Here is a 12027-nt window from a genome sequence, read left to right on the forward strand (position 1 = left end):
AACGTTTTCCTTGCCATTGCCAGCCTACATTTTATATCCTCTCTACTTCGACCATCATCAGTTATTTTGCTCCCCAAATAGCAAAACTCCTTTACTACTTTAAGTGCCTCATTTCCTAATCTAATTCCCTCAGCATCACCAGACTTAATTAGACTACATTCCATTATCCTTGTTTTGCTTTTGTTGATGTTCATCTTATATCCTCCTTTCAAGACACTGTCCATTCCATTCAACTGCTCTTCCAAGTCCTTTGCTGTCTCTGACAGAATTACAATGTCATTGGCGAACCTCAAAGTTTTATTTCTTCTCCATGAATTTTAATACCTACTCCGAATTTTTCTTTTGTTTCTTTTACTGCTTGCTCAATATACAGATTGAACAACATCGGGGAGAGGCTACAACCCTGTCTTACTCCCTTCCCAACCACTGCTTCCCTTTCATGTCCCTCGACTCTTATAACTGCCATCTGGTTTCTGTACAAATTGTAAATAGCCTTTCGCTCCCTGTATTTTACCCCTGCCACCTTTAGAATTTGAAAGAGAGTATTCCAGTCAACATTGTCAAAAGCTTTCTCTAAGTCTACAAATGCTAGAAACGTAGGTTTGCCTTTCCTTAATCTTTCTTCTAAGATAAGTCGTAAGGTCAGTATTGCCTCACGTGTTCCAGTGTTTCTACGGAATCCAAACTGATCTTCCCCGAGGTCGGCTTCTACTAGTTTTTCCATTCGTCTGTAAAGAATTCGTGTTAGTATTTTGCAGCTGTGGTTTATTAAACTGATTGTTCGGTAATTCTCACATCTGTCAACACCTGCTTTCTTTGGGATTGGAATTATTATATTCTTCTTGAAGTCTGAGGGTATTTCGCCTGTTTCATACATCTTGCTCACCAGATGGTAGAGTTTTGTCAGGACTGGCTCTCCCAAGGCCGTCAGTAGTTCCAATGGAATGTTGTCTACTCCGGGGGCCTTGTTTCGACTCAGGTCTTTCAGTGTTCTGTCAAACTCTTCACGCAGTATCGTATCTCCCATTTCATCTTCATCTACATCCTCTTCCATTTCCATAATATTGTCCTCAAGTACATCACCCTTGTATAGACCCTCTATATACTCCTTCCACCTTTCTGCCTTCCCTTCTTTGCTTAGAACTGGGTTTCCATCTGGAGCTCTTGATGTTCATACAAGTGGTTCTCTTATCTCCAAAGGTCTCTTTAATTTTCCTGTAGGCAGTATCTATCTTACCCCTAGTGAGATAAGCCTCTACATCCTTACATTTGTCCTCTATCCATCCCTGCTTAGCCATTTTGCACTTCCTGTCGATCTCATTTTTGAGACGTTTGTATCTCTTTTTGCCTGCTTCATTTACTGCATTTTTATATTTTCTCCTTTCATCAATTAAATTCAATATTTCTTCTGTTACCCAAGGATTTCTACTAGCCCTCGTCTTTTTACCTAGTTGATCCTCTGCTGCCTTCACTACTTCATCCCTCAAAGCTACCCATTCTTCTTCTACTGTATTTCTTTCCCCCATTCCTGTCAATTTGAATGGTAAGTTTCATTAAAACAAGACCTGTCAAAATCCGTTTATTCGAGAAACTTTGTATTGATATGGACTCAGAACACAGACCGTTGCTTTTACACACAGAAGTCAGGTGGTTGTCAAGGTGGAAAGTACTTACCCATTTGCATGAGCTAACAAGAACTTCTTGTGTTTTTTGAAGAAATGAAATATTTACATTTTTGCAACTTCCTTCGGAGTGAATTTTAGATTGCTAGATTGCAGTATTTGGCCGATATATTTCAGCAGTTCAATATTTTGAACACTAGCATGCAAGGGAAAGAAGAAAATATCCTCACAACCACCAACAAAATTAAAGCGTTTTGCAGAAAACTGCAAATATGGAAAAGAAAAGGTGTGCAAGGTAACTTGGAAATGTTCCCACAGGTAAGCAGCACATGGATAAAGGAAATACTTCCAATAGTAGTAGATCATTTTATATGTTTACTAGAGAAACTGAGTTCATATTTTCCATCCCTCAACACAGAATAGTACGACTGGATTCGAAACCCATTCATTGAAACTTCAGGTGATTTCGGCTTAATATTAACAGAAGAAGAAGAAGAAGAAGAAGAACTGATCGTGGACTAATGCTTTAGCATAAGTAATTGTCTCTTGAAGCCTTTTGGGTTTCTATAAAAGAAGAATGTGTGTATATATCTAAAAAGGCTCTGAATATTTTACTTCAATTTTCAACATCATATTTATGTGAATTAGGATTTTCTGCCCTCACCACAATTAAATGTAAAAAGAGAGGAACTTTTCAATGTAATGATGAGGAAATGAGAGTTTGTCTTTCAAATAAATCTCCAAACATTGAATAAATTGCAAGGGCACATCAGGCTCATGTTTCTCATAAACACTAGAAAGCGTAGACATAAGGTATGTTTCATTTGTATCGCATTATTGCTTTTCTCTATAATTTGAATTAATCATTCATTTTACTGCATTATTTCATTTCAATACGTTTCACTTAATAGTCTCTCTTGCCTTTTGTCTTGGCAGGATAGGAGGCAAAACAGTGCTCGACTGTTGCATTTGGGTGACAATCGTGCTTCATGAATCTCTCTCATTTCTTATACAAAAATTATTTGTTCATATTGTGATAATGTATGTTTTTTATTAATATAAGTTGCATCTTCTGTAGTCTGGATGCGAAATTCAAAATAAAATGACTTAATTGTTATTTTATCACAGTATTTATTTCCTATATGGACTGCTGTAAAATATTTCTTAGAAATGTGTATACAGTGCGCCCACGATCATTTGCGGCCTTTTAAATACGCCCGAAGATCAAAAAGTTTGAGAACCACTGTTCTACAGTTTCTCACCTCCGATATGAACATTATTGTAGGTTTAAAAATTAGTTTCTGACTCTCTGGCTTCCATGAAAATTGACTGTTGTTACAAATCCAAAATTTTTAAAGATGGTTTTTCCTTCACTACTGTCTGAAGTAATTTTGGTAACCAAATCTGAAAGTTACGTGTCACTTTCAATATACATTAGTACTGTAACCCTTTAACTGCTCTCTGGATGTGTTAACGTGTGTGCCTTTGTACCTGTCCCTGTGTGCTCTGAACGTGTTTACGCGCGCCACCAGTCCTCCTCCTACCTGGTACTCTGAACTCTGAACGTGTGTTAAAGGGTTAATGAAACATGGGAAGTACAAGCTGGAATATCAACAATATTATGAAAATGATAGATTATTACTGACAATAAAATTGACACGTTGATCTGCAGACAGGCATAATGAAAAGACTGTTTCACATTGATCTTTTGGCCAAAGCCTTCTTCAGAAAAGAGAAGAAAAGAAATGCACACATGACCACTATCGCCGGCTGCTCTGGCCAGAATGCAATGGTGTCGCATAGATCGCAAGCAGCAATCTGGAGAGGGGTGGGAAAGGGGATGGACAGCATCATATGGGTGGGGGAGCATGCAGGAATTAGATGGTAACTGGACAAGGCTGTCAGATGAGTGTGCAGGCATAGAGCATAGCACAATTGATGGTGAGGGGATGTGAACTGTGTGGAGGTGATAAGGAAGACGGCGGCAGATACTGTTGGATGGAGAGTGTGGGGACAATAGATTGTCGCATGTTGAGGCTGTGTGATTTTGGGAATGGAGAATACATTGTAAGGACAGTTCCCATCTGTGCAAATCAGAAAAGATGGTGGTGGATGAGAGGATCCAGATGGCCCAGGTTGTGAAGCAGCCATTGGAATCAGAAAGTACATTGTGTTCAGCTGCATGATGGTGGTGGCCATTCATTCTGGTGGACAGTTAGCTGGTAGTCATATCTGCATAAAAAGCTAGATAATGATTGCAGCAGAGCTGGTATAAGACATGGCTGCTTCCACAGGTGGCCCGGACTCTGATGGGGTAGGATAAGCCAGTGACATGACTGGAATATGAAGTGCTGGGCGAGTGGACTAGACAGCTCTTGCAGCTGGGTTTTCCACAAGGATACGATCCCTGTGGCAAGCGGCTGGGATTGGGAATGGTATAGGGATGGACTAGGATATTCTGGAGGTTATACGGGTGACGGACCATAACTTTAGGAGGAGTTGGAAGGATCTTGGCTAGAATGTCTGTTGTTCCACGACAATCGAAGCTCTGATGAAGGATGAGTTTCAGTTGTTCCCGTCCAGGATGGTATTGGGGCACGAAGAAGGCACTCCTTTGTAGTTGGCTCTTGGTGGTGGTGGGAGAATTGGGTATGTGTGGGGATATCGCAGAGGAAATCTGTTTGCAGATGAGGTCTGGGGGATAGTGCCTGTCTGTGAAGCTCTTCGTGAGACCTTCAGTATACTGGACAATGGAGTTCTTGCCACTGCAAATACAATTTATCTGGGTGGCCAAGCTGTATGGGAGGGGTGGTTGGTGGGTTTAATGTGGACAGAGGGGTGGATGGAGTCTTCAAAGAGTAGTTGATAAATGTCCAGAAACATGGCATGCTGGATTGAATAGGACCCGGTGAAGCATTTGCAACAGATGGTGTTGACTTGTGAAGGAATGAGGATAGAGTATTTGGCCCCGAGTCCATTTCATAAAAGCATCAACAGAGCTGAACCAAACCACAGATTTGGGGGTTTCAAGTTCCTTTATCGCTACATTTCAATAATACCTACTGAATGCATGCATTGTTCACCCTACTAAATAAAGAAGAATACAGATTTCATTCTAGTCAAGTGGACACTTTCTGTGCATGTTCTGAGTATAAATTTTTGTCGTGCATGTGAGATGAAAATTTTTTTCTTTCTGGTAAAGCATATAGTTACTTCGTATTGTAAATGAAATATACTGATCATTTGTGAAAACATTCTCATAATTGGCATTTGTAGTGAGCTATGTAAAAGATTTTTTAACTTCAAACAATGGAAAATCCAGGTTGGAATGTAGCAATTTTATGAAAAGGAAAGTTGCTACTCACCATACAGTGGAGATGCTGAGTTGCAGATAGGCACAACAAAGAGACTGTTACAAATAAAGCTTTTGGCCCGTAAGGTCTTCGTCAAAAATAGAAGACACACACACACACAAGTTGTGTGAGTTGCTTTTGCGTACGCGTGTGTGTGTGTGTGTGTGTGTGTGTGTGTGTGTGTGTGTTTTGTCTATTTTTGACTAAGGCCTTATGGGCCAAAAGCTTTATTTGTAACAGTACTGTCTTTTTGTTATGCCTATCTGCAACTCAGCATTTGCACTATATGGTGAGTAGCAACTTTTCTTTTCATAATATTGTTACTTTTTAACTTCATTTATACTGTGTCTCGAGACTTATTTCGTAGCTTTGTGAGCGATATTTTCTCCAGATTAACTGAATGTTCAAGCACTGGAGGAAGGTAGACTGCCTGCCTATAATAAATATACTTTGTAAACAATACATTTATGAAAAAGTTCATGTCTTATTTGGAATTTTGGCAACACATTTCTTATATTTCCAATTACTTCTTGTTCATCACAAATGAGGACAGTTCTCTGCCAGTCAGCTAGTAATTTTAAAGTAATTGGGTAATCTGAAAAGTTCATCCTTACCTGGGTGTTTTCTACCACAGTAATTCACTCAAAAAACAGTCACAACGGGCAATATGTGTAAGGGCCTAAACCATTTATGAAACTGTACGAAAACTGTATATTTTGTTTGTAGCTGAACATTAAAATCTTCTAGTCAATGAAAATAAAGGAGTACAAATATGTATTAATCTATGAATAGTTCAATACTATAAATATATGATAATTTATTACAATATTTCTGTCTATCTGATGCAATGTATGCTGTATTTTAACTTTTGTGTACTACACAAATGAAATCAGACATCACAGGGCTTCAAACCTCGAGTCTGCGTATTTGGCACCACAGTACCTTACGTCAAAAATAACATGCCTGTATGATTCCATAGCTGACAGTTGCGTCCCTAAAGGGAATCAACAAATGCATGATTAAGGGCATGAAAATCATTTTCTTTCTAATCAAATTTGCTTTTCACAATCACTTCCTGTTCTTTGGGTACAGATGAATTGCCAATTACATCTCTTGTTGAAACAAGACTGTAGTGTTACATCTGCTGACACAGACAACTTAAAACTGTTTCTTTCAGAATCTGTGGAGGAGCCATCTATTAAGCTGACATCAAACAATACATCATTACTGTCACTCTTGGTGAGTATCTCTACACTCTCTTATTCAGTAGAACAGATGATGGAACAAATAGTTTGATGCCAATCAAGAAGAAAAGAAAAGTCAAATGCTGTAAAATGAGATCACTACCATAAACAACCAGAACTGTGAAAAGCTACCGAGATACGAGGCAGAAAAACCAATGTACACTTACTTGAACTCTTCAAAAGCAAACCACACAAATACCCGAGTGGTGGCATGACTGTACTCAGAATTAGCACTCAGAGGACAGCAAGAAGGTGTGAATTAAGTCTTGGATCAACAAGAACAACTGTTATCAAGTTTCATAAACAGTTGGCGCAACACCAAATGCATTGCCACTGGAAGGTAAATCTCCTTGTCACACATTACAAATATTCAATTCAATGATGAAAGAACATTGTAAAACAAATCTGCCTTGAAAAACTAAAATAATAAAAGGTTTTCTGCACTAAAAGTTTTAGAAACAGCTTTCACTCCAGTCATAGCCAGCAACAAGTTATATATAGTCGAGCGAAATGATACTACCTTTACCTTACAATTTCTGTTTTGTGTCCTTGAAATAAAAGTTTTATTTTCTAGTGGAAATTTTCTTTGAAAGATGTAATTTTTGCATCTGTCCAATACCTTGGAGGTGATCTCCAGCGTGGTGCAGGTCTCCTGATGGGAGGAGGTGGGCTACGTCTTGGTGGTGGAGGCCTGGGCTTCGGCTGAAGCACAGGGGCAGCAGTGATTTCCTGTCCGTCGATTTGGCCTGCAAGAAAACAGGGTCCCAGTAGGTCCTTGGCGTTTTTAAAACAGAAAGAGGAGAAGAAGAAGAGGAAAGGATCCCAGAGAACCAGAGTAATACTACTACACAATTGTAGAATATGTCATGACACAAAGTACAAGGGGCATCAATAATTAAAGAGACAAACTGATCTAGAAAAAACACTTTATTTTTACAAAATGAGACTTTTACTACTTCTTAACATAATCTCCACCAAAGTAAACTTGTCCAGTGAGTAACGAGCTTTTTATTCTTTGACCTCACCATTGTTACTGAACTTTTTCTATGTTCTCTGAGTGGACCAAACAAATGAAAATTCAAGGGAGAGAAATATGGACTGCAGACGGGATGAGGTAGTATCTCCCCATTTCTTCAATGGTTTATTGGGTCAGTCGGGCGGTGCGAAAGTGAACAGTGAAGTGTAGCAACATTATGTCTTTTCTTTGAAATCTGTGACATTTTTTCCTCACTGCTACTTTTGCTTTGTTCATTTGTATTAACATTAGCATTGTTTATTATAAGCTGATCTTCCAAATAATCACAAAAGATCGCACCTCAGGCATTCCAAAAGATGGTCAACATGACTTTTCCCACAGATATTTGTATCCTGAATTTCTTTCAGATACGTGAGCCGGTGTGCTTCCACTCCATGCTTTATCTTTCCACGTCTCAAAACGATGAATCAAAGATTCAAAACATGTTTTTAAAATCTTATTTAGAAAAGGGTCACCTTCTCTTTTGAATCTGTACGCACTTTGAGTCTAGTTTCCTTGTGTTGTTGTGTTAACTCTTTTGGGGCCCACATTGCATTCATTTTGCTGTCCTTGAGCTCTTTACTGATAATTTTAGAAACTGTGTCAACTGTTTTTGCTATATATTCAACTGCATCATGTCAGTGTTCATGAATAATGCCGTCAATGCGGGTCTCAAACGAAAGAGCTGACTCTTCAACTTTGTTACACGAAAAATCGAAATGTCGTCGTCTAATACTGAAAAAGCAGTTAATACAAATAGTACCCAAGACTTGTGTGGTTTCTCGATCTGATTACATCTATTTTGTCACTGTCTGCAACATAAAACGAAATAGGGCTTTCAAATATTGTAGCAATTGTAACACACACCAAATAAGTGAGACTATTTTGGCAATAATTGTAATTTTTATAACATGACAGAATAAATTCACGAAGTACCAATATCAAATGCCTATTTGGCATACTACATGCAAAAAGCTATGATGTTACAAAATAGTTTCAAATTTCATTCATACGCTCCAGTTTCTCAAGCATGAGATTAAAAAGTCATAGTACGAAATTTTTGCATACACTTTGAATCGTCATATTCTTCCATAATGTGTGTGATGTCCCCATTTCTTCTCCTTCCTTGTTCTAACAAACAATCTTGTCATCACTAATTCTGTAACTATTCCTGCCACTTTTTTTTTGTTTTTTTTTTTTTTTTTTTTTTTTTTTGCCAGAATCACCTGTTTAGTTATCCTGTGATTATTCTCCAGTTAGGCGTTATTACATGTTCGTGCAATGCGTTTTCTGCACTACTCCCAGAATAGAACTTAAGCGGCTGCTAGCTGGGGTCTGTACAACTGGTCATTATTAGTGTAGTGATCTGGCCAAAAAATTTCTATAAAAGTTTCATTTTCTTATCTGTTATTCCTGTTAGTCGTTTATTTCCACTCTGGTAGACTCAATCTATGGATTTCGCTAGTAATTATAACAATGCTGATCATTTGCAAACCCAGTCAGCCGCATAAACAAACAGTAATTGCCATTCACGCCTTTGGCTTTATTCCGCTCAGCATATACAGCCCCGTCCCCTTTTGTCTGCAGGAAAGTTTATTTCTAGATGTGACGATGACTCCCCTGGCAGAGACATCATGTACACTAATGCACGCATTCAAAAATCAACTTATGGTTCATCCAGAAATCAACTTAGAATGTGTTCAAAAACCAACAGGGATGAGTTTCAAAAATCTATGAAAAATCGATAGACCAACACACACTAAATGCTAGGTGCTTTGTGAAACGAGGTATTTTTTTTTCCCCCTCAAGAATATGAATTTGGTGCCCCCCCCCCTCTCCCAATGGAATTGCCACCCACTTCAGTTACTCCCCTTACCCTGATTTGCCCCCCCCCCCCCCCCCCCGATCTGGGCCTGCTGCGCATTTGTGAATCTGGCAGCTTGGGGGTGCCAGTAAAATTTTTCTGGGTAGCATCTGGCTGCTTGCTCCTGCTGCTTACACAGCCAATAGCCAAATTTCCATAGCCAGACGTGGGAGAACATACTACTAATATGCGTCTCAACTGCTCATGAGCCCGCTCCTAACTGCTCAAAAGAAGCAAATGTAAAAAGTTGTGACGTCACGCTCTTCGCAGACAATTTGTTGTTATTAAGCATTGCATAGTCCTGCTAAAGCCCTTGACACATTTTGCTGTTGGTAGACACTTGTATGAGCACTATGTTTTGTTGTTTTATATGGCACATTTTCTTTGTAATTTAAGTTTTATTTTCGTTTTTTTCTGTTGTTCACATTTTATTGCTGCAGTATTATTCTGCAGCAGTGTGATACAGTAACATCCTTTGTTAGAGTATCGGTTCTTGCCAGTCAAAATTACAAAAATTTAACTGAAAAATAAACAATGAAAAATTACTGGAATTCTAAAAAAATTCCGGGGTTTTCCAGGTTTTCTCCCTGATGAAAAAATTCCCAGATTTTTCCCGGATCTCCCCAGGTCGTATACATCCTGTTATATTGTACACGCTGAATCACTGATGGAGTGTCATATAGTACATGGAAAAAGTGTGGAAAATCAAGAAAAACAAAAATTTTGACACAACTATGTAACAAATTTTTTCATGTAAATTGGAAGTGCAAATCTTAACCTATGGCCACACGAAAGAGAACATAGCAATTGTTATCACAGGGAAAAATAACTAAGTAACATTTTATTTATGTAAAAATAAGGGCATGAACTGTTTCAAATCTACAACTGTCATACATTAAAACATGGAATATTACACAGAAAAATCCACTGATAATGTCTTTCACATAAAAGGTGTGTAATTTATAAATGAACATCAAGTCAATTTTGTGTGGAGATTTAACATTATCATCTTTTTGACTGATTTTCTAGGGAAAAAGAATACCAATGAATCTACTGATTACTATAAGCTTAAACAGACATATGTTCACCTAACTTCAGCTTAAAAAACAACAGGGTAGAGTCTTCTAAAACTATAGCTTCAGTTCCATCTTATTACTGTAACCACAAGCATTAACTTTTATTTATAGTGAAGTACTGTACTTCACATTTACCCACACTAACTTAAAAAATTTAGCACTTTTGACAGTGTTGCATTTATTTCACAACAATCCATTACAAACTGTAAACTACCTACAAATTTTATTCACATGTTGTCTGTTGCTAGCAATTCCCTGCTGATTTGTCTCTCATACTGTATTGCAGTATTCTCCTATGCATCAGTTTTAGGATCACAAGTATGATTATTTTACATGGAAAACTAAAGAGAAAATTTGTGTACAGGAATTCGACCTATGGCATCACAGGAACTACGCATGATCATCTTTCAGCTCCTCACGAGTATGACTATTAATGTAAAACAATTTCTGAAACTAAATTAGATTATTACCTCCATCCATATGTTTCATTGCATTTTCAGCTTCATTTGGAGTTTCAAACTCAATGTATGCAAAGCCTCTCCCTGTATTTGGGTGCAGCCTGTCTACAGGAAATTCAACACTTTTTACATTTCCATATGTCGAGAAAATTTCTACTATGTGGTCACGAGTCACATTACGAGTCAAACGACCAATGTGAATTTTTGTGGGACGTGGTGTAGGCGAATGTTCCTTCCGCTTCCGTCTTGGAGTAGGAGTCCTGAAAAAAAGGGAAAAAATGCTGTCTTCTTATACAACTTAAAGTACACTCTAAACTAATATTGTTTGTTTTACTGTTTAGCATCTGCAAAAATGTAATATTGTATAACTGCAGTAATACGCCCAGCTTGCGTTCTTTATTTAGTATACTTCGTTTTTTCACAGAATGGTTTAAAATTATATTAATAACTCCTTTGCCACTGTTCATTGTTACTACACAAATATTCAATATGTTACGCCATGATTCTTTAAGATAATGAATGATGCCACTTAAGATGAACTTGACATGTGCTCTAGTTGAATAAAATTAATACCTTAAAAACAAAGAGTCCACATGTTGGTTATGCTAAACAAAGTAATACATACATACTCCTGTTACAAAAAATTAGCAAATACGAAGGGAGGTATGTCAGGTCCACAAAAATTACAGTCAGACAACACAGAGGACGACTATTATATTTATCAATATAACAAGCCTTTAAAAATTTATACAATCTTGTGTTTACAATATTGACTCTTTTTCACCAAATCAATCAATTAAAATAAACATGAAATGGGCTTCCTAGATAACAGGAATTATGTTAAAATGTTTTCATGCTAACAAGGACGTCTTTTGCATAAAATAAGCAAATGTTTTCCACCCTTTTTAGGAAAACATCTCCAGAATGTAAGAGGCAAAGAAAGGTGCTTAACACAGAGTGAAGATGGTCTTCTTTTTTATTATGTTTCTAACAATAAATTTTAATGAAACACGTCTGAATTTATTATTGACACAGACACTAATAAACACAAAGTGACATATTAAAACCAAACATTGCTGAGTCAAATATTATAAAACTTCCAAATGCAATGGGTCACGTAAGAAGTATGCTTTCAACATATTATGCGAAGACGAGGCCAGAAGTTTTACATTTTTCATCAGTGTGTTTCTTTAAATTACTTTTACAGTAGACTTGTTATAGTTGGGTCATTTGGGTAGCAAGTGTTTTCTTTTCTCTAAATTAGGCTCATAAAGATCGAACTACTACATGATCGCCTCAACCATGAAATGTATTTCCCATAAATGAGAAAGATCCGGCAAGCTGTGGGTGACATAATAAGAAACCTGTAAACTATTTCTTCCCTGATTACTTCCT

At 37.5% G+C, this 12027-nt stretch overlaps 1 protein-coding gene across 1 annotated transcript in view; it reads right to left on the reverse strand.

Annotated features, from left to right (window-relative positions):
* Positions 1-12027, reverse strand: part of LOC126252085 (RNA-binding protein with serine-rich domain 1-A-like) — a 59709-nt gene that overhangs the window by 16394 nt on the left and 31288 nt on the right. Inside the window, exons 5-6 of the mRNA XM_049952941.1 lie at positions 10645-10892; positions 6839-6965 (exon numbers count right to left, since the gene is read on the reverse strand). Coding sequence (XP_049808898.1) covers positions 6839-6965; positions 10645-10892 — 375 coding nt within the window. The remainder of the gene's footprint in view (positions 1-6838; positions 6966-10644; positions 10893-12027) is intronic.

The sequence above is a fragment of the Schistocerca nitens genome, chromosome 4 (assembly GCF_023898315.1).
Source record: "Schistocerca nitens isolate TAMUIC-IGC-003100 chromosome 4, iqSchNite1.1, whole genome shotgun sequence".
Taxonomy (NCBI): domain Eukaryota; kingdom Metazoa; phylum Arthropoda; class Insecta; order Orthoptera; family Acrididae; genus Schistocerca; species Schistocerca nitens.